Source organism: Mastigoproctus giganteus, chromosome 5 (genome assembly GCF_048544385.1).
Source record: "Mastigoproctus giganteus isolate SK-2022 chromosome 5, ASM4854438v1, whole genome shotgun sequence".
NCBI classification, from domain to species: domain Eukaryota; kingdom Metazoa; phylum Arthropoda; class Arachnida; order Uropygi; family Thelyphonidae; genus Mastigoproctus; species Mastigoproctus giganteus.
Window position 1 is genome coordinate 149969640 of NC_143579.1, and position 24155 is coordinate 149993794.

Genomic DNA, 24155 nt, shown 5'->3' on the forward strand with positions numbered 1-24155 from the left:
GCTAAAGGTTATAATGATTTATGCACCAACATCAAGCTATGATGATGAAGAGGTTGAAGAAATGTACACCGAAATTGAGAGTCTTCTAGATGAGCAGAAAACCCACTATACTATTATTATGGGGGACTTCAATGCTAATGTTGGAAAAAGACAAAACAACACAGAAAGGAGAACCATAGGAAATTTTGGAATTTTGAAAGAAATGAAAGAGGTGAAAGGCTTGTGGAATTTGCAGAATCTCAATGATTGTCAGTAATGAACACTTTTTTCCAAGAAAAGGATGAACAGAAAGTGGACATGGAAGAGTCCAAATGGATTACCAACTAATGAAATCGACTTCATCCTCACTAAAAGAAGATATATCATGAATGATGTTACCGTCTTGAATAAGGTAAATGTTGGAAGTGATCACAGAATGGTAAGATGCAAACTTAATATAGATGTAAGAAAAGAAAAGAAAAAAACTGACTCGAGTAAATAGTACGAAGGTCTTTTGAGATAACAGAAGAGGAGAAAAAGCAGTATGTACTGGAACTTAAGAACAAGTTTGAGCTTCTGCAGACTGCTCAGGACCAAGATATCAACGAGGAATATTACAACTTTCTGAAAGTCATAAAGCCCAAGAAACCTATAGGGGAAAAGAAATCCAAAGAAGAAAAAATTAGTCAAGAAACACTTGTTATGATGAACCAAAGGCGACAAATGAAGAGCAAGATAAACACTGACAAGAAGAAAATTGAGTATACTGAGTTATGCAAAGCCATTAGAAAGAGACTCACAGAGGACATAAGAAGATTTAACACAAGAAAAGTAGAACAAGTATTAAGGGAAAACAAAGGACTTAAATCAGCAGCCGTGAGCAGTAATACAGAAAGACAAATGATACTGAAACTGAAGAAAGCAATGGTGTTCAGTAAACCCCAGCTATTCGCAGGGGTTACGTTCCTGAGAAATGCCGTGAATACCAAAAACGCGAATACTGAGTTATGGCTCCCATTGTAATAAAAGAGTTCCGTTCCCAAGTATGAAATTTATTAGAAAAACTAGTCTAAAATTTTGTCTATGTATGTATTATTATGTACCTTCATAATTTGACTATGTACATAGACTGTACATAGTGAAATGCAAGCATATGGCATCGAAATGAAAATAAAAAACAATTTAATATTAAACGTAATATTTATTAGAAATTTCAAACAAATCTTTCAAAGCTGCACCTTTGCTAGCTAAAAAAACTTATCCCGCCAGTGCTATCACCAGTTTCGCTAAAGTGTAGATAAAGGAGTTTTGCCTTTTCACGAATGATCAGTGAACTTAACAGAATTTTATTTTGAGTTCGGTCTTCTATCCACAGATTTAAAGCTTTTTCCATTTTTTTCTAATTTAACAGCACGAGTTACAGAGCAAATTTTTGAAGCAATTAGTGCGTTTTCACAGACACCACGGCGGATTTTTTCTTCCGATTTTTTGATTGATCGTACCGTTGACTCATTGATTTTATAATGTTTTGCCACTGAGGGGAGACTTTCACCATTAGAAATTTTGTCTAATAACAATTTTATTCACTAATGTCATCACTTTCTTTGATATTTTCACATTTCCCTTGTTATTCGTATCCATATTTTTGTACGGGTTAGAAAGAACTTGTCCACAATAAAGTCACTTTCTTCCATTAACACGCTCGAAAAAGTCTGTTTTACACTGCAAAATGGTAGATTTATCACTTTGGTAAGCATATCAATTTATAAATTGATAAATTTATTCAATTTATAAGCATATAAATTAAAAGCAAAGACGAAACCTTCCATGATAAGCGCATAACACATACTGAACAAGGATTAGCGGGAAACATCCACGCTCGCGATTTTGTCACCCCCCTCTCCCCACCCACTGAGCGCTGTTTTGACTGGGAAAGATATTTTAGCCAAGCCGTGTTTTTTTATGGCGAAAAATGTTCACTGCGCTTTAAAATTCACATTTGTTTAGGCTTCATTTTATATTAAATCAGCGACCGTGAATAGCGGGGATTTACTGTACTTATAAATAGCAGAGAAGGCATAATTCAAATAGCAGAAGACTACTATAGAGAATTATACAAGGAGCGAGGAAATGATGCCAGCAGTTGGAAAGATGGATTGCAAATTAGCAACACATACGACATACCCGATATTCTTCCTGATGAGATAGAACATGTGTTGAAGAAAAATTAAGAATCAGAAAGCTCTGGGGGAAGATGAAGTTACTGTAGAGTTGTTAAAATTGGGAGGAAAAGACATAACACAAAAACTGGCAAGGCTCTTCACAAAATGCATTAGAAAAGGTGTGATGCCTAAGCAGTGGAATAATGCAATCATAGTTTTGCTGCATAAGAAAGGAGATAAATCAGAAATTGGAAATTATAGACCAATTAGCTTGTTATCCCACATCCACAAGTTGTTCACAAGGGTCATTACTAACAGATTAGAAAGAATACTTCATGAGAATCAACTGAAAGAGCAAGCTGGCTTTAGACAGGATTCGCAACTATGGATCACCTTCACGTAATATCACGATTATTGTGTTCCATCGCACCACAAAAAGATAAATTTTGTTTCATTATTTATGTCAGGGATATCAATTATTTTTTTTATGGTAAATATATATATATTTTTTTGTTTAGAAATCGCGAAAATGATGAGTAAATTCAAAAGAGTTGCGCTTTCAGTTAAACAAAGACTTGAAATTTTTGAAAAGTTTGAAAATGGTTTGTCCGCTAGATCTCTAATGAACCATTATAATGTTGGTGACCAAACCATGTGCAAACCAAAACATTATAAAAAATGAAGGGAAGCTATTAGATTTAAAATCGACATCGCAAAAAATAAAGGGAAGCATCATATTGGGCACATGAGTAGTATGTGGTAAGTTTTTTATCTATCGTCATATTTTTTACGTAGGTTGCTGAACATTTTTTGATACAATAGGTCCCCGACTTATGCAACTACGGATTTACGTAAATTTGTTTTCACTCAGTTTTTATTTTTTTATTATTTCTTTTTTACGATTGTAAAATTTAAAACAACAAAAAAAAGAAAAAGAAAAGCAATTAATAACGACGATCATGGCATGCAAAAATTGCACGAGTGAGATCAGAGTAACAAAAAAAAATAGGAAAGAAGAGAAGATTCTTACAATTATGGGTTTTTTTTTTATGACTAAAAGATTTCAGTGAAGGGGACACACTTCACCATAATAACGTAAAAACCAACAGAATTCCAACTATCGGTATCATCGCAAATGCAATAAGATCGAGTTTACTATCTGTTTATAATGGATTGTGCTAACAGAAAAGCCCAATAAAACGGAAAGTGCAAATTGTTTTTTGTTGACCTTCAGAAATGTGCTTTAGTAAAATGTGAGCTCACAAGGGGTGATAATAGTTTGCCTTAACCATGTGAAGTTCTTTTCAGAAAATTTAATTTTGACTGTTTTCATGGTGCTGACTAAGAGAATAAGTGACAGCAGTAATAGTAAATCTACCAAGAAAAGGAAAGCCATCGATTTGGATCAGAAAATTGAACTAATAAGAATGTATGAAAATGGTCAAACATTAACAAGTATTGCGCTGAATTCAGATTTGTCAATAATAATATAGTTGTTGTTGTTGTTATTTGGTTTTTAGGAGCATTAGCAACTAAGGCCATATTGCTCCGGGATATGCGGTGGTCATTCCCTGAATGACCTTTCCGCATCCTCCGTATTTGGTGGTGACGGGCTCGAACCCCGGTCTAATCAAGAAGCGTGTGCTACGCACTGCTGCTCCTTCCCACCTGGCTACGGAGGCGCCTAATAATATAGTAGCAATATGTTACTAGTCATTCCCAAGTTACATAAAACTCGGCGAAGGAAGAAGTCATGGAACATATCTCTTACGTATGTGGGAGACTTCTATATTTTTTAGATTAACCGGGAAATCGATTATCCGCGATTTGTTTTTTATCATCTATCCCGGAAAATCGAGAGTCTACTGTATTTCCCTTTTTTCTGACAGTAGAGGCGCCTCCGTAGCTGGGTGGGCAGGAGCAGCAGTGCGTAGCACATGCTTCTTGATTAGACCGGGGTTCAAGTCCGTGACCACCAAATACGGAGGATGCGGAAAGGTCAGGGAATGACTACCGCATATTCCCGGAGCAATATGGCCTTTGTTGCTAATGCTCCTAAAAATAAAAAAATAAAAAAAACTGACAGTAGAGTCAATTATAATAACTACCTCCTTGGGGATTGCTGGTGTGTTGCCTGATGTGCATGTTAGCTCTAGCACCGAGTTGGGCAAGCTGAGAGCTTGATGGGGTTCACTTGAGTTGGCACTTAATTTCTGCACTGAACGCATGCAATGACAACCCCATTGGCTGTACCATGTTCACTTCCAAGGTCCATAAAAATTAGGTTGTGAGTCAGGAGAATCACTCCCTTCATTCCCCCCCTCCCCCCAAACCATAGCACACCTGCTACTTTGATTCCAATTCTTTGCTGCTCTAGGCATAATTTACAATTAAATTCAGTATAATTTGACAATACTTCACTAAGCTAATATATACCTATATTGCAAAAATACATACTACACTATCACATTTACATTATACATTATGCTATCAAGTTTACTTTATACATTGCAGTTTAGTGTTACATTTGTATAGTTTTGAATTAGTTATAGTCTTAGCTAAAATCAAAAATATACAGCAACCTATGTGATTAGAACTTTCAAGCTACTTATTTATCACAATTAAAACCCTACAATTCCACTACCATACACTACACAACTAGTTATGTGCTGTGATACCTGTGCCAAATCAGTGATACAAAAACACTCTACAAATACAGTAGACTCTCAATTTTCCGGAATAGATGGTAAAAAACAAATCCCAGATAATCAATTTCCCGGTTAAACCAAAAATACAGAAGTCCCCAATGTAAGTAAGAGATATGTTCCAGGACTTCTTACTTCAATGAGTTTTATGTAACTCAGGAATGACTAATAACATATTGCTACTATATTATTATTGACAAATCTGAATTTAGTGCGATACTTGTTAACGTTTTACCATTTTCATACATCCTTATTAGTTTAATTTTCTGATCCAAATCAATCGATTTCCTTTTCTTGGAGTGTAAGATGTAGCTCTTACGAATTAAAATAGAAATATTTGTTTTGCTAAAATAAATCCAGGAAGGCGATGGAAAGTGAAAATTAGCATTAATGCCCAAGTATTAAGTTAAAGATAGTAAGTATTAAGATTGGATATTTAGTTTTAATGTAAATAAAGTTAAAGTTGGAAAAACACTGGATTTAGGAATGTACAGTTTTAGACGTGAATTAAATAGCATCTGAAGGTAAACAGGTAATTTAAATAATACAAGAGAACAAACAGAGACAGTGCAATGACTAGAGAGGGGGATGCCATTTGCAAACAGGCAAGGAAAGGGTTGCTGAGGGCAAGAACAATAGGAGTGTAAAATGGGATTACAAAGCGTCTCTTTTGATCTAATCCACCGTTAGAAAGTAAACAGGAAATTAGTGGACGTCCAATGTTCACATCAAAAAGAAATGGCATCAAGGTGGCTGATATATTAGCAAGTTGGCCATATGTAGCAGAGAAAGTGTGTTTTGGAGGTTACCGGCAAACATGAAAGGGCCATACTGCCGTTTGAAAAAAAAAAAAATAAGAAATTTCTAGAGAAGGGTTGGTTTGTGTGCTAGGGAGACAGCTGGGGGTAAGTTGTTTTAGCAAATAGGAAGGAATGAAAAAATTAAACAGTATGGGGATTGGTTGAAGTCTTTGGGGGAGGCGTTCCAAACTTGAGGGAAAGCGTAAAGTTCGGGAGAAGTAATTTGGGCAAGCATCCATTCTGTATCTGAATTCTCTGTGGTCGAGGAGAGAAGGTCGTGAGTTGCGGGTTGAAGTAGAAGTAAATTTTTTGGTGGTCAGAGTTCACATCTCGTGGTAGCAAGATGAAGAAGAAACAAAACGTGAGAGAAAGAAAGCCTGGTCTGACATCGGAAGGTAGCAGTAAAGTTTAAGGTTAAGGTAAATGTGCAAGAAAGCAAGCCTGGTCCGGCATCGGAAGGCAGTGAAGGTGGTGGTTAAGTTTAAGGTTAATGTAGACAAGAAGAGAAAGAAAGCCTGGTCCGGCATCGGAAGGCAGTGATAATGGCCAGTTGTGCAGATGTGTGGGCTAAGAAAAAAAAGAAAGCCCGTCCACCACTAAGGAAAGCAGTATGCCCAAGAAATGGAAAAAAAAAAGCCTGTCTGCCACAAAGGAAGACTAAGCGCAAGGGAATTGGAAGTAGCGGCCACTTCGGAACCTAAGTCTTTTCCTTTTTTTTTTTTCTCGAATCCTGAACTCAAGGACTCATAACCTAGCTCTGTAAGCAATTGAGTGATAGTCCTTTTAAAAAAAGAACATTCCTGTTGTGTTAGGCAAGTTAGTTACTAAGGTTGAGATAATTTGTTATGAATGTTAATGATTATGAAATAATGTAAGGGTGGTACAGGGGTAATGAAAAGAAAGTGATAGTATAAAGGAATTAGTAAAGAAATTATACAATTTTACAAACTGATGTTAATAATTTGTAAATTGATAATAGTTGAGAGAGAGAGAGAGAGAGAGAGAGAGAGAGAGAGAGAGAGAGAGAGAGAGAGAGAGAGAGTGTGTAGTATGGTTAAAATATATATGGAAATTAGTATGCTTGTATGTAATTATTTGTTTTTTTATGTAAATGCTGTATATAATGTTCATTAAAGGTTGTAAATTTTTGTAAATAAATGTCTTGAATGTAATGTTCTGCTAACACCCGCTTTACACAACTAGAATCTAGAATTTTCTGTGAATTGCAGTCAGATTTACATTTTGTGGGCTGATTGAGACCTCAGTAGGGTGGTGGTGGTCTGCCAAAAAAGGAAACCAAAAACCTAACCCCCACAGTAGATTTACTAGTACCCCTGTCACTTATTCTCTTAGTCAGCATCATGATAACAGTCAAAATGAAATTTTTGGTAAAGAACTTTATAGAGTTAAGGCGAAAACTCACTATTATCACCCCGCGTGAGCTCACATTTTGCTAAAGCACATTTCTGGAGGTCACTACCATAAAACAATTTGCACTTTCCATGTTATTGGGCTTTTCTGTTCATCCATCTAATTATAAATGGGTAGTAAACTCAATCATATTGCATTTGCAAAAATACCGATAGCTGGAATTCTGTGGGTTTTTATGTTATTATGGTGAAAGCTGCCCCTCCTCCCTTTAATGAAATCTTCAGCCATATTTAAAAAAAAACCATAAATAAATTGTAAGAATCTTCTCTTCCTATATTTTTTGCTTGTTGCTCCATATCTCACTTGTGCAATTTGTGCATGCCGTGATTATCGTTATTGATTGCTTATTTTATTTTATTTTTTGTTTGTTTGTTTGTTTTAATTTTTACAATCCTAAATAAAAAAAAATTTTTGAGTGAAAAAAAAAATTACGTAAATCCATAGTTGCATAAGTCGGGGACTTACAGTATCGAAAAATGTTCAGCAATCTATGTAAAAAAAATACGACAATAGATAAAAAATGAAAAAACTTAACCATGCACTATTCGCGTGTCCAATATGATGTTTCCCTTCAATGTTGATTTTAAGTCTATAGCTTTCCTATATTTTTTCGATGTTGCACCTATGGTTTGGTCACCAACTTTATAATGGTTTTAGAGATTTAACGGATGCACTGTTTTCAAACTTTTGAATAATTTCAAGTTTTTGTTTAACTGAAAGGCAACTCATTTTTGCGTTTACTCATCATTTTCGCGATTTCTAAACAAAAAAAATTTCGACATCCCTGACATAAATAATGAAACACAATTTGTCTTTCTGCGTTACAACGGAACACAACAATCGATGCAATGCACTAAAACAAACTAAACATTTGTTCTTTTTTTTTTTTAGTGGCGGGTATGAAGATGGCAGGGGTTGCAAGATTAGATACACTTATCTCCTAATAACGACTTATAATGCCGCTTGTATTTACAACTTACAAAACATCTGTTTATACCAATTTTATGATTTCTGGTTGATTGTTTAATTTATTTTTTTAAATTTGGAATCTTGAAGTGTTCCGGTTAATCCGATCCCGGTAAATCGAGAGTCTGGTGTATTGTCATAACTTAAATTCTAGCCAAATTTAAAGATAAGCTCACAAACAAGTCTAAAATATTAAACTATTTATTGAACATAATTTAATATGTTAAGTCGAAAAGACTGCAAATTTTCCAAAAAAAAAAAGTTATCCACTCCTAGGAGCTCAAAATTCTGTCTGCACAGTTCGTACCCCCGAAGCCAGATAAATTTACAGTGCACCACTTTGATGCACTGTCAGTTTATTTTAACCACAGATTGTTAAAAAATCATTGTTAAGCCTACAGTGTATCAAGTTATGGATATATTGAATCTCGTAGAATACATCCTCATTTTATATTGAAAAAAATTTATTAAGAGAACTATCTGTTAACATGTTAACTGCTGATATTTAAGGCCATGATTGCTTATTTTATTTGTTAAACATTGATTTTTGTCAATTTAGAATTTAAACAGACAAAGATTTGGAAAGTGGATTGGCTCAGTAGCTGTTGATTATAGTGATGATTGGCTGGTAAGTTTAATTTTCAATCTTTGTTTTTTTTTTGTTTTTTTTTTGTGTTGTCATTTCTTTAATTTATAAAAATGTTTTAACCATCTTTTATTATATTTTGGATTTCTCCCATAAAAATTCTAATTAATAAATTAAAGAATGAATGATTGTTAATATAATCAAATTGTAAGGTGTACTTCATATATGTTCTTGTTTAATTGCTGTTCATAATTTGCCAAATCAAAATACATTAAAATAATACCAGAATACAATTTTAATTTTTGGAACTGTATCAGTCAGCTAACTTGGTCAAAATTGAATTTTAATCCCATTTTAATATGTCTCAAATGAAAGTAGGCCCTCTAAAAATTCAAATTTAATGAGATTTCCATGTAATTGTGATGCAATTCGTTGCTGAGCCTTATTAGTGACATGCAGATATCAGGAAGTCACTTTTTCAAACCATGCTGTTACCATTTATCTGTATATACATTTTGGTGGTGGTATTTTTTTTTTTTTTTAATGAAAATCCCAAGCACATGAAGTATTAGAACCTATAGTACTTAGTAGTGTGCGTGGGTTGAAGATTAAGAAGATACTTGTTGGCATTAGGCTTGAATTCCTATAGATTTTAATTTTCAGGAAATACGTGAGAAGGAAGGTTGTTGCAGAAATGGAAGTTGGGCTAATAAATGAGGAAGAACAAGAACAGTTGGTTGTGAGAGTTTGAAGTTGAACAGTAAAAGGATGTTGACTGGTTGTGGCACATGTTCGGACAGCTTTTGAAGAGAAAACATGAATTATAGAAGCCAATTCAGGAGAACAGTGCCCATGGAAATATCAATTGAAAAGGCACAGCAGGAACAGAACGTCTATGAGACAGAGTGGAGAGACTGTTAGAGATGAATCATTGATTAGCTTTAACTGCTCTCTTTTGAATAGAATGTAGAAGCCTCAGATGTGGGAACAACATTCCATGGTAGGGTGGATTTGTATAAAGTGAGCAACTGTTTGGAAGAAAAGTAATGCCGAGAGCAGAAGAGGAAACCCAGTTTTTTAGATGCAGAGGAAGCAATATTTGTAATGTGCTTATACCAAGAGAGATTAAAAGTAATGATAATCCTCAATAGAGATATATGATCTTGCCTAGAAATCAGTCATCGAAGATAAGCATAAGAGCAGAGGAATCCTTTTTATGAGGAAGAGAGGAAGATATAAGAGAGGATTTGGTTTTAGAAGGATTGAATTCAACTAAGTTATCTTTACCACACCGGAGAATTACCTGGAAATCAACATTTAAGGAATTAATAGTGGATATTTGAGCAGCTGAAGGTTGTGCAGGGCAAGGTTTCTCACCAAAACTGGAAGATGGAATGTGATGTACTATCATTGGCAAAACTATAGAATAGGATTTCTGGTCACTGAAAGAAGGTCATTAATATACAAAAGGAAAAGAGTGGGAGAAAGAATTGAGTCTTGGGGAACACCGTCATTAGTGGAAAAGTTAGAAGATAGAGAGCCATCTACTACCATCATCTGCAGTGAGCAGTCAGAGCGAAAACTGGATACCCAATTACAAAAAACAGTTGGCAAACCTTATGATGAAAATTTATTTAGAAAACCTTTATGCCAAACACAATCAAAAGCCTTTGAATGTCAAGAACAACTGCTTGAGTTTCACCAAACTTTTCCATTGGATTTGTCCACTGATGAGTAACATAAGCCAGAATATTACCAGTCGATTGACACTGACTGAATCCATACTGGCAATCATTGATAAGATGGAAGATTTCTAGATGGTTTAGGAGTTGGCGGTTAATTGATTTGTCCATTACTTTAGAAAGAGTAGAAGTAAGTGCAATGGGATGATTGGATTGGAGGGATTTGTGCATACATCACCCTTTTTGGGAACTGACTGGGTATGAGCAAATTTCCAAGAAGGGAAAACACCTTTAGAATAATAAAGAGAAAAATGGTGGCAGAACAGGAACTTTCTTACATCAAGATTGTTCAAAATCCTTCTGACATCCTTTTGATGGAAGACCACAGGAAGCATTGAATGGAGTGTACTGGGAATTGTGGGAGATGGTTTACCATGGTCATCAATACACGTTAGAAGAAGAGTAGGATGGATGCTTGTAGATCAGTTTTATCATTGGCTGAAGTGTCAAAAGAAGCATCTGGTTTTAACAGAGGTGGGAATACAGATGGGCAAAAGTTGCAGCGAATAGCTTTGGCAAGAGACCAGAATGCTCGACTATCATTTGGACAAGAAGCAAGTTTTCTAACCTTAGCCTGTTCGAAATCTAGTTTGGACTGATTAATAACTGCTTTACAATTGTTGCGAGCTTTGGTACAGGCAGAAAATGAGCTGGAGATTTGGATACAAGCTATGCGATATGCAATATTCTTTTCTTGAACAGCCTTAGCACATTTATTGAAAAACCAAGGTTTAGATAAAGGACGAGTTTTTTAAGGTGGAGTGTGAAATAAAGGATTTCATCCCTACAAGAATAATTTCACTGACATTATCCGAGCAAATGTTGACATCAGAAGATTTGAAACAGTAATCCAATGAAACAAAATAAATCTCGCAGATCAACCCATTTTGCTTTCCGACCCACCTAACACTGACCAGTGTTAGGTGGGTCGGAAAACTGCTAGCTTGGGGGGAGACAAAGACCAATAGATTGACAGTAGCCACTGGCAGAGGTGAAAGTGATTCTTGCACTGCTTCTATTGGAATGAGCCGCAGCCTGGAAAATAAGATGCAGGATATTTCAGAGACTGCTGGGAATCATTGGGGTACAAATAAACACATAGCTTGTGTTAGGGTAGCTAAGAAAAAGAAGAGGTGCATGTATACTTGCGTGTACACCAATGCTAGGAGTTTAGTAAATAAATTTGATGAATTTGAGGTATTGCTCAAAACATCAAAGGCAGATATTGTGGGGATTTCAGAGACGTGGTGTCACACAGATATAAGGAATGCAGAACTGGAATTTGGGGAGTACAATGTCTACAGAAAGGATAGACAGGGTAGGAAGGGAGGAGGGGTTATGCTATTAGTTAAGAAATACATAAAATCCAAGGAAGTGAAGCCAGTTGACATTGCTGGACAGTGCAGTGTCGAGTCAGTTTGATGTGACATAAGCATTGGGAGATCAAAATTGAGAGTAGGAGTGTGCTATAGGCCTAATGACTCTGATGAGTATAATAAGAAACTGTACGGGGAAATAGAGGGGGTCAGTAAATCAGAAAGTCTTATAATGGGGGATTTTAATTTCCCAGGTATTGACTAGAATTTGGGGGCTGGTCACTTCACACACTAGCAAGGCTTTTGTGGATTTATTGGATGATTGTTTTCTACATCAGCATGTTCGGGAGCCAACTAGAGGGAATAATACTCTTGATCTGATTATCAGTAGTGATTCTTCATGCATTAAGAATCTGAAGGTAAATGAACCACTAGGTGGCAGTGATCACAATGTGCTGAAGTGGGATTTACTCAAAGAAGTAACTACCATTAGGGGAAAAGGGAAGGGTTATTGCTTTCGTATAGGCGACTACGATGGACTGAGACAGTATTTAAATTCTATACAGTGGGACCAACTGATGATGTTACCAACAGCAAATTCAAAATGGGAAGCATTCAAAGAACTTATCTTGGAAGCTACTAGGCTTTACATACCAACCAAGAAATATTGTTCAAGGTTTAGGCCTAAGTGGATGTCAGATGAACTAATGAGACATATGGCAGATAAGAAAAATGCATGGGATATATACAAATTAACACGTGACACAGAAGCCTATGATAGATACAAGTTGATCTGTAACCAAGTTACAAAGGAGGTTAGGCAGGCCAAGGCAGATTACGAGAAATCTTTGGAAAGGGATGCAAAGAAAAACAGCAAAGAGTTCTTTACTTATGTAAACTCTAGAAGGAAGGGGATGAATCAGATTGGTCCACTTGATATCGATGGGTCAACTGTTGATGATCCTGCTCAGGTATCGAACAAACTGAATGAATATTTTGCATCGATATTCACACATGAGGAGTTATTCAGCGAGGGGAATGCCAGAGGAGTATTCAACTCTGGCAGTAAGCTAGAGAATCTTGTAATAACTGAGAGTAAAGTGGAGGAGAAATTGGTGAAGATAAATACAAGAAAGGCACCTGGGGTGGATGGGATCTATCCAGTTATAATTAAAGGAGGCAGCAAAGGAAGTAAGCAAACCCTTAGCCATGATTATGAGAGCTTCCTTGGACTCAGGGGAAGTACCCATGGACTGGAGATGTGCAAATGTGATCCCCAATTCACAAAGGAGGATCAAAGACCGACACAAGTAATTATAGACTTGTTAGTTTAACTTCTGTTCCTGGAAAATTAATGGAGGCACTGGTTAAAGAAGCATTGCAGGATCATCTAGACATGACTTCAGTCATAGCTCAGACACAGCATGGTTTTGTTAAGGGGAAGTCTTGTCTGATTGGATACTATGATGCAGTCACAAAAGAACTGGATGCAGGGAATAACTTTGATATTATGTACTTGGATCTTAGAAAGGCTTTTGATACTGTTGCACATGGACGACTGCTGCACACATTGGAGCAGTGTGGCATTGGAGGCAAATTGCTGCTATGGATAAAGGGGTGGTTGAGGGGAAGAAGACAGAGAGTGGTAATCAATGGACGCTGCTCATCGTGGACTAATGTTATTAGTGGAGTCCCTCAGGGTTCAGTATTGGGTCCATTATTGTTTTCTGTATTTATAAATGATATTGATGATGGTATATCAAGCTTAATGTCCAAGTTTGCAGACGATACGAAGGTTGGCAGGGTTGTCAAGGACACTACTGACACTATGCTACTGCAACAGGATCTGAAACGGTTGAGCAGATGGGCTGAGAGGTGGAAAATGAAGTTTAACATTAATACTACATGTGGGAAACAGCAACCCCAGAGCAACGTATCAACTCTGTGGTACTACACTGACAGTGGTAGAGAATGAAAGGGACCTGGGGGTGGTTGTGCAGGCAGATATGAAGTTTTCTGAGCAGTGCAGACAGGCTGCAAGAGTAGCTCATAGTGTAATTGTCGATGATATATAGGAATTTTTCTAGCAGGGATAAGGAGGTGATTATTCCCTTGTATAAGGCAATGGTCAGACCGCACCTAGAGTATTGTATACAGGTCTGGAGGCTTCATTTCAAGAAGGATGTAGAGATGCTGGAACGAGTACAGAGAAGGGCAACAAGATTAGTGAATGGAACAAAGGGGTGCTCTTACGAAGAAAGGCTTAAGTTTTGGAAATTAGTGTCTGGAGACTAGGCACCGGCGAGGTGATCTGATAGAGGTGTATAAAGCTTTGAATGGTTTGAGCATGCTCAATGCTGATGGGATTCTTCCTCTTGCTCAGAATAATCACCTGAGAGGGCATAAATTCAAATTGAGAAAAGACAGATGTAAGATAGACGTGAGGAAATTTGCCTTTAGGCAGCGGGTGGTTGGTTGGTGGAATAGACTTCCATCCCTTGTCGTGGAAGTTGATAGCCTAAATAAGTTTAAGGCTCAGCTGGACAGGTATTTTGAACGAACAGAGGGGTGAAGTGGAAGTGGTTATTTTTTATTTATTTATTTATAATTATTTTATTTTTTTTTTAAATTTTTTTTTTTTTGGCTGATGCTGCATAAGCTTGCTTTCTTGCATCAAATGCCTCTACTAATGCTAATACTCATAAGTTAAAGGCGTCATTGGAGAAAAGACCATCACCAAGTTGTGATCTGAGGTGCCTGGAGGACCACTCACCTTGGCTGTGTACTTAGAAGGGTTGTTTGTGAGAAAAAGATCAAGCATGTTGGCTCTGTGGTTAGGATTGTCTGGTATTCTAGTAGATAAATGAACAATCTGTGCAAGATCATTAATAATTGCAAAAACCTCAGCATCTCAACCATGTGGATCCATTTGGCTAGAAAATGGAAGCATAGCTGGAGTTGTGAACATTAAAATTACCTCACTGTTAGGAAAGTTTTTGACTGGAGAAAGTCAAATTTCATAGAGAGGAAGTCAGAGTTCCAAGTAATTAGTGGAGTTGGGGGAATGATAGAGGCAACAGATGAATTTGACTGAATGTGGTAGAGAGATTTTAAGCTCGAGAAGATTGTAAAGAGGAGAGTCCAAATTACTAAGTCTCTGACATGGAATATCAGAATGGACATATGCACAAGTACCACATTTGAAGTGAAAGATGGTACTTGTGCATATGCGTGTCATACTTGTGCATACTACAAATAATTCAGACAACTAAGTTGAGCTGTGGTTGAATCATCCGACAGCTGGGATTCTCTCAAAAAAAGTATATGGGGTTTGGCAAACTGTAATTGGAAATGGACATTATTGAGATTAGAACTGAAACCATGTATATTTGTGAAATGAACAAGGAAGTGCTTGGGAGGTTAAAGTCTTTTCTCAGATAAGTTTATTCTATTAACTTGACAATATTCGCAATGTATTCAATAGTAAGAAAAGGTGGGGAGGACCTGCTGTATGAAATTTGTGGGTGTGGCATTCACATGGCAAGAATATACCCAATTCCTTGACATTGCCTCGAGAATGCCCCCGCTTGCACACTACTCGGGCTCCCTCCAGTCACTGTCAGAGTAGATGCAACAAGATGATCCAGAAGCCTCCTAGAGAGTTACCAATAGGTTCAGTCTGGTGGACTATCTAGCAGTTGGTCTGAGAACAGTTTTAGAGCTGTTTTCTTGAAATGTAAGGAACACTGGACTTCACCATTTGAGGTTATGACCATGGTCATAACCTCAAAGGACATCAATCATACTCCATGATGGAAGAGGTGAAAGGGTTGCCAGAGCTTTGCTGTGGAAACTAAACACAGGTTCCACCACTTCAAGCCCCACATTGAGATTGATGAAGGGCATCGTATAATAACCTCTCAATACGTTTATCGCATTTCTTGTACAGCTGCTCCTTCTTTGCTTTAATCACCAAGGGATTTGGTTTATATTGTAGTGAGGGATCAAGTTGTTGTTGTTGGTATGTTGTTTAATGGCACAAGGGCTGCTAAGGCCATATTGTGCCTGATTCTGTTTAGTAATGCAGTTGAAACGTTAAAATCTTTTAAATAACCATCTCTGTTCAAAAAAATTCAGCTAGGTTTGCATTGTCTCCAGTCAGATGAGATAATGTTAAAGGTTCTTGCAGATGTGAAAGCGATGTGAAAATTGTCTCGAACATTAATATAATGGTTAAGTATAGTCTGACGAATAGGCTGATCTTCCCCCATGAGCAGATAAATATGGGTTAAATGCATATGCCCAATATGCATCTTAGCCAGGATCACCTCCTCATGCTTGATGTCCACAACTGAGGTTCCCGTTTGAATATCAGCAGCTTATTACCACCCTGGGCCTGCCAGATCTGCAACTGTTGTTCTTCCTACATGTTTTTTATGACTGATTTATAGTCTGAATACGGCACTGTATTAACTGTAGTAGCCTTATTCCAATTGGCTTGTTTTCGTTAGGTTGTTGTCATAAAAGGTGGTCTGCTGGGGCTCGAATGAGTATGGCCAAGTAGGATGAAAGGGAAGACTCCTTATTTTTGCCATCACTGGTGGTTTTCCATTCCGACCATGTACTCAAATTAGGAGCAAGTGGATATGCACTTTATGTAGGGTTTGGCAGATGACATTGCTCAGGAGGCTCATCGTTTGTACCACAAAAAGTTCCCAGAATGAAAATGTTCAGACAGGAAAGCGTTTGAGGGTATCCATTGCCGCTTTTGTGAACATGGGACCTTTACACCTCGTGCTGCTGACAAAATACGACCAAGATCTACGACTCCTGAAGTAGAGGAAGAGCTTTTGGATGTTGTGCATGCCACTCCTGGAATCAGCACACGCAGAATAGCAATGCAACTGGCTATTCAACGTTCGACTATTTGGAGAGTGATGCGAGAACACCAACTGTATCCTTACCTTACCATCTGCAACAGGTACAGGCCATGTCACCAGCAGATTACCCTGCGCGAGTAATGTTCAGCCAGTGGTTCTTGCAGCATTGTGGTACAACTCCTCACTTTCCTGCCTTAGTGATATTCACAGATAAAGAACAGTTCACACAAGACGGAATCCAAAACTTTCACAATCAGCATGTATGGGCTGAGGAAAACCCAAATGCAATTCCTCCATCACATCACCAACAGCAGTTCAGCCTCAACGTCTGGGCAGGTGTTTTTGGTGATAAGTTATTTGGGCCCTATGTACTTCCAAACAAACTCACAGGGCAAGCGTACAGAAACTTTCTGGAAAACAACATGCCTGATTTCTTGGACGACACGCCACTGATCATTCGTCAACAAGCACACTTCATGCATGATGGCGCTCCCACACATTTCAGCCACCTAGCCCACAATTACCTGAATCGAAGGTTTCCTGGTCGGTGGATAGGTAGAAGTGGACCAACTGTTTGGCCTCCACGCTCATTTGATTTAAACCCACTAGATTTCTTCTTGTGGGGCCATTTAAAGTCATTGGTGTATTCGACTCCAGTAGCTGATGTGGAAACTCTCCGCAATCGAATTGTGGAAGGTTGTGAGACAATTCAAAACATGCCAGGAATTTGGCATCGTCTTAATGAGTCCATGAGACGTCAATGTGAGGCCTCATGGACTCAGGCAGAAGGGGGACATTTTGAACAATTACTATAAGGTGATGTGAACATTTAAGTGACATAGACAGACCTTCAAAACTCAGGAACCAAGCATTTCCGGAACTATGTTGATATAAAATATTTTTGTTGTCTACATATGAGGAACTCATTCCTGAAGTTATGCCATGTATTTTTGAGACACCCTGTATATATAAACTGTGTACAGGGGATGTTCTGAATACTCCTAAAGCAATCCTTACAGCACTGTGATGGATAGTGTCTAGCCGAAGTAGTGAAGTTTTCCTGGCCAAGTCATAAATTGGAGCTCTGTAATCCAAGCTAGATCTAATTAAAACCCGATATAATTGAAGCAGAGTGTATCAATCAGCACTCCACATTGAAGATAATACTCTGATGATGTTTAATTTTTTTAAGCATCCAGTCCCTTGTTGCAATAACAAAGGAACTGAATGCAAAAAATATTTTGATATCGTGTATTTAGCAACAGAAAAGGGATGGTTGAGTGTGAGAAGACAGAGTGGTTATCAATGGACACTGCTCTTCTTGAAGTTATGTTATTAGCAGGGTTCCCCCTGAGATGAGTGCTGAGCAAATTGCTTTCTGTATTTATTAATGATATTGATGAAGGTATATCAGGATTGATGTCTAAATCAGCAGATGATACGAAGGTTGGCAGGGTGGTTAATCCCATTAATTTAGGTATGCTACTGCAACAAGATCCAGAAAAATTAAGCAGCTGGGCTGAGAGGTTACAATTGAAGTTTAACATTGGCATATGCAAGGTACTTAATATAGGTAGCAGTAATTGCAAATTAACATACCAACTGCATGGTAGCACACTCTGGGGTAGTGGAGAATTACATTCTCCACTACCCCAGAATTTGCTATCATGTTCTAGTGCTAACACTATCAGCACTAGAACATCTTTATATACTCAGTTGCAAAAATATCAGAACTCTTTATATGTAGCACATTAAAAAAAAAAGTAACCCTAATGAAGTAGATTCTGAATTAGTTGCACATTATTTAGAAACAGAAGGTATTCGATAATACATTAATAGTAGACTGACAGCCAACAAAACCTAAGTGAGAAACCAGTGAAACTTTAGCAATCGGGTGAACTAATTACTAAAGTTAAGATCTGTGAACACACATAGGGCACTAATTTTACCTGAAAAGTGGTATTTAAAACAGGTTTATTTTAGAATTAGATTATAGGTACTTATCCTTCCCCAGTATCAAAAGAAGCATCGTTTGCTTGACTCAGGACCACAACTCAGAGAAAATGGATAGTTACGTCCAGATTTCTCAGTTGAAAACTTAAATTTATTTCTTCAAAATGCTTTTTATTTTCCAGTTTGCTGAAAGTTTTCCTGCCTCTGGCCTCAGTTTATATGAGGGGAAAAGGGCTACCTTACTTTTCTTTTTCTGTTCATTTTTGCCTTTCCCTATCCTCAGAAAGTAAGGCAATGGAATAATCTGTGGAAATAAATTGAATCAAGGGACCTTGCTTCTTGCCCTTTAATGATGACATTTCATTAGTCATGATGATGGCTTCATTAGTCAAGAGAGTTCAGAGAACTGATATTCTACAGACTTGGTTGAAAACTCTTTTTGTTAATGGTTGTAATCTGCATCGACGGGAAAGTTCTATCATTTGCTGTCATTGAGTGATGTCATTATGTAATTATAATTTTGGGTATGGTATGTTTATTCTAAATTTATTTTCCTGCCTCTTTTAATTTTGGTTACTAATGTGTTGCTTAATTTTTTTTTTTTTTTTTTTTTTGTTTGTTTGTTTATATGATGTGTTGTTATTGGCTTTTCTTGCCAAATTTGCAAATTAGATTCAATTAATTTTTAAAGATTAGTTGTTTATAATAATGGTCTATAATGCAAATATCCTAATATAGGTTGCATTTGTTCTAGTTTACATACGGGGGGGGGTCTCAAATTAAAAAAAAGAAAAAAATGCATTTTGCTCATTATCGTTTCAGGATTTCTAAATTTTCAAGTAATTTCTTTTAACTTTGAATGCTCTATCTGAGTAGTATTAATTCTAGAATAATGCATCATTTGGGTGGTACCAAACTCAAAGAAGTAGAGAATGAAAAAGACCTAGGGGTAATGTACAGTCTGATGTGAAGTTCTCTACTCTGGGAAATTCAGATATGCTTCTAGACAGCTCATTCTATCAATGATACATAGGGAAGCCACATCTTGAATATTGTATACAGCTTGGGGACCCACTTTAGAAAGAGAGTACAGAGGCAAGTGATGAGACTGGTTAAAGACACAAAGGGGTATTCTTATTGAGAGAGAGAGAGACTTGAGTTTTGTAAGCTACATTGTTTTGAAACCAGGCATAAATGAGGTGAACTGATATGGATATTTAGGTCCTTAAAAAGTTTGAATAAATTGAGGGAATTTTTGCACTTATTCACATAATATACAGAAGAGAACATAAACATAAATTGAATGGGAATAGTAATAGTAATGGAGGCATATGATGCAGGAAAGCAAGAGTATGAGCTTATGTAGCATCAGCAAAAAAAAAAAAAAAAAAAAAATTCACACATCCATTCCCTCTAAACGTTTGTCCATTTCCTCCTAGAATTTATATAAACTATCAACCACAATGGCAGATGGAAGTTTGTTCCAGCAATTAACCACCCACTGCCTAAATTCAAATTAATGCACATCTATTCTACAACTGTCTTTCCTCGATTTACATTTATGCCTCCTCAGGTTTGTAATCTGAGCAAGCAGAAGAATCCCATCAGAATTCGCATGCTCAACCCATTCAAGGCTTTATACACTTCAATCAGATCACCTTGCAGGTGCCTAGTCTCTAGCCACTGCAATTTGCAGAACTTAAGCCTTTCTTGGTAAGAGGATCCCTTCATTCCCCTCACCAATCTTGTTGCCCTTCTCTGTACATGTTCAAGCAACTCTACGTCCTTCCTAAAATGGGGCCTCCAGACTTGTACACAGTACTCATGGTGTGGCCTGACTATTGCCTTATACAGAGGGAGCATTACATCTTTTTTCCTACTAGCAAAATTCCTGTATTTCATTGACAATACCCTATGAACTGCATTGCTCAGATAAACTTCATATCTGACTGCACAATTAACTCCTTTTTCACAATTAACTCCTTTTTTCATTTTCTACCAACCTAAGTGTAGTACCACACAGTTCATACGATTCTCTGGGGTTACTTCTATCCATATGCTGTACTTTACATTTGTCAATGTTAAACTTCAGTTGCTGCTATTCAGCCCATCTGCTCAAATTTTCTGTTGCAGTAGGCCACTGCCATTACTATCATTAACAACCCTGCCAACCTTTGTAACATCTGCAAACTTCAACATTAAGTCTAATATAACGTAATCAATATCATTGATAAATATACAAAACAACAGTGGGCCCAAAACCAAACCTGGGGGGCTCCACAAATAACATTAGACCATGAAGAGCAGCATCCATTGATTACCACGCTGTCTTCTCTCACTCAACCACCCTTTTATCCATTATAGCATCATCATCAGCCATTTTCAATCCACTGCAGGATGAAGGCCTCTCCAGCAACTTTCCAGTTCCTTCTGTTTTGTGCAATGGCCATCCATTTACTACCCACAAACTCATGAATTTCATCTGTCCATCTCCGTCATTGTCTTCAAGGTTTTCTTCTAGCTCCTCTTGGGTACCATTCTGTTATTTTCTTAGTCCATCTGTCATCATGTCTTCAAGCTATTTGTCCTGCCCAAGACCATTTTAGTTCTTTAGTTTTGATAAAAATGTCCTTTACTTGAGTTTGCTGCCTAATCCATGTGTTTCTCTTCTTATCTAACAGTCTGATTCCCAATATAATTCGTTCCATTCTTCGCTGTGTAGTTTTGAACTTCTCTTCCATTCTTTTGGTAAGTGCCCAAGTTTCACTTCCATAAGTCATGGTGGGGAGTATACTTTGGTTCATTATTTTGTTTCAGACAAATTGGGATATTGCTCTTCAGTATGTGACTATATTTCCTGAATGTTATCCATCCAAAATTTATTCTTCTCTTGACTTCCAGCCATTTATCAGCTAATGACTTGTCCCAGATAAGTATGAGATTCCACCTTTTCAATTACTGCTCCTTCAATCATTATATCCTTTTTGTGGCATACTTGTTCATCATTACTTTTGTTTTAGCCATATTCATCTTTATTCCAAAATCCTTACTAACTCTGCACAACTGATTAAGGTTTTAATCTAATTCTTTGGGATCATGGCTTGTGACCACAATATCATCTGCAAATCGTAAATGGTTTAGGTACTCTCCATTCCCATTGACTTCTTTCTGCGAACAGTCTAATCTTCTGGAAGCTTCCTCAAGGGCAGCTGTAAACAACTTCGGAGATATTGTGTTTTCTTTATCGAACTCCTTTCTCGATTTTAAATTTTGTACTGTCTTTGTCTGGTCTAATAAAGAATAAAGGAGGTAGCATTCTCATATTTTCTCCAAAATCATATTATATGGGGTAACTATGACTTGTGTTTCCATTGCTAGAAACATTGCCTTATGCTGTCTGGAGTCAAATGCCTTTTCATAATCCACAAATGCTAGGCAGAATGGACATTTATATTAATTTGCTTTCTCCATTAGCTGTGATATTTCGTGAAGAGGATCCATAATTGATAATCCTGTCCTAAAGCCAGTTTGCTCTTTCAGTTGATTCTCATGAAGTATTCTTTCTAATCTGTTAGTAATGACCCTTGTGAACAACTTGTAGATGTGGGATAACAAGCTAATTGGTCTATAATTTCCAATTTCTGATTTATCTCCTTTCTTATGCAGCAAAACTATGATTACATTCCACTGCTTAGGCATCACACCTTTTTTAATGCATTTTGTGAAGAGCCTTGCCAGTTTTTGTGTTATGTCTCTTCCTCCCAATTTTAACAACTCTTCATCTTCCCCCCGGGGCTTTCTGATTCTTCAATTTCTTCAATGCATGTTCTGTCTCATCAGGAAGAATATCGGGTATGCGTTGCTAATTTGCGATCCATCTTCCCCACTGCTAGCATCATTTCCTCGCTCCTTGTATAATTCTCTATAGTAGTCTTCTGCTATTTGAATTATGCCTTCTGTGCTATTTATAAGTACACTATTGCTATTCTTCAGTTTCAGTATCATTTGTCTTTCTGTAGTACTGCTCATGGCTGTTGATTTAAGTCCTTTGTTTTCCCTTAATGCTTGTTCTACTTTTCTTGTGTTAAATCTTCTTATGTCCTCGCTGAGTCTCTTTCTAATAGCTTTGTTGCCTTCGGTTCATCATAACAAGTGTTTCTTGACTAATTTTTTCTTCTTTGGATTTCCTTTTCCCTATAGGTTTCTTGGGCTTTATGACTTTCAGAAAGTTGTAATATTTCTTTTTGCTTGGTCCTGAGCAGTCTGCAGAAGCTCAAACTTGTTCTTAAATTCCCACAATTTTAACAATAAGACACATTTTAGTTGACTGTCCAGATTTTAGCAATATCCGTTTTACCGCTTTTAATCATCTGACTGAGCCTTATACACTCAGTCAGATTTTATCCGACAATGACAATGTGTCTGCTGTTTTTAGCTTTTTTAAATCAATAAAGGTTTTTACTCGCATTTAAAATTTATACGTTATCGTTACTTCTTTTATTGATAAGCTTTATATTATATATCTGTACATGGTGGCCTAACTACTTAGGTCACTGAAAGGAGAAATTTTTATATATTACCTGGTCTTGGCGCATTATAGCTTAGATGCTAATGCGCCAATAAAATTCAAATCAAATCAAATCAAAAATCTTAAGTTCCAGTACATACTGCTTTTTCTCCTCTTCTGTTATCTCAAAAGACCTTCATATTATTTACTCGAGTCAGTTTTTTTCTTTTCTTTTCTTACATCTATATCAAGTTTGCATCTTACCATTTTGTGATCACTTCCAACATTTACCTTATTCAGGATGGTAACATCATCCATGATATATCTTCTTTTAGTGAAGATGAAGTCGATTTCATTAGTTGGTAATCCATTTGGACTCTTCCATGTCCACTTTCTGTTCATCCTTTTCTTGAAAAAAAAAGTGTTCATTACTGACAATCCTTGAGATTCTGAGAAACAAAATTCCCAAGTTTCCTATAGTGTTGTTTTGTCTTTTTCCAACCTTAGATTGAAGTCCCCCATAATAATAGTATAGTGGGTTTTCTGCTCATCTAGAAGACTCTCAATTTCGGTGTACATTTCTTCAACCTCTTCATCATTATAGCTTGATGTTGGTGCATAAATCATTATAACCTTTAGCTTGTACCTCTTAGAAATCTTGAGTATTAGTCTTGACACCCTTGGTGATGTACTTTTGAATTCCAAAATGTTTTTTATATCTTTATGGACCAGAAACCCAAGTCCACCTTCGTTCCAGATTATTATTATTATTATTAGCTACATGTTGCAAGGAAGCTTGAGGCTTATCAGCAAAAAAAAAAAAAAAAAAAAAAATATCCCCTGTATTACCCTGAGAGAGAGAGTCAAAAGTTGAAGGGAATCACCAAGAAAGAAGAAAGAAAAGAATGATGATACCCATCTCAGGACCCTGAGTGTGCCAGGCCCATACTCATCAGATGTGAGCCCCTGGGCAAAATTAAAGGCGTAATGTAGAACCATTTATAGAAGAAAGCAATTATACTGAATCACATTGTAGATTTCTTAAGGGGTAGTCCTGTCTCACTAATCTGATTGGATACTATGATGCAATAACAAAGGAAATGGATGCAAAAACTAATACACAATCAT

General features: G+C 36.9%; 1 protein-coding gene across 1 annotated transcript in view; it reads left to right on the forward strand.

Moving 5' to 3' along the window:
- Positions 1–24155, forward strand: part of thoc6 (THO complex subunit 6) — a 247387-nt gene that overhangs the window by 165374 nt on the left and 57858 nt on the right. Inside the window, exon 10 of the mRNA XM_090374235.1 lies at positions 8603–8671. Coding sequence (XP_090230361.1) covers positions 8603–8671 — 69 coding nt within the window. The remainder of the gene's footprint in view (positions 1–8602; positions 8672–24155) is intronic.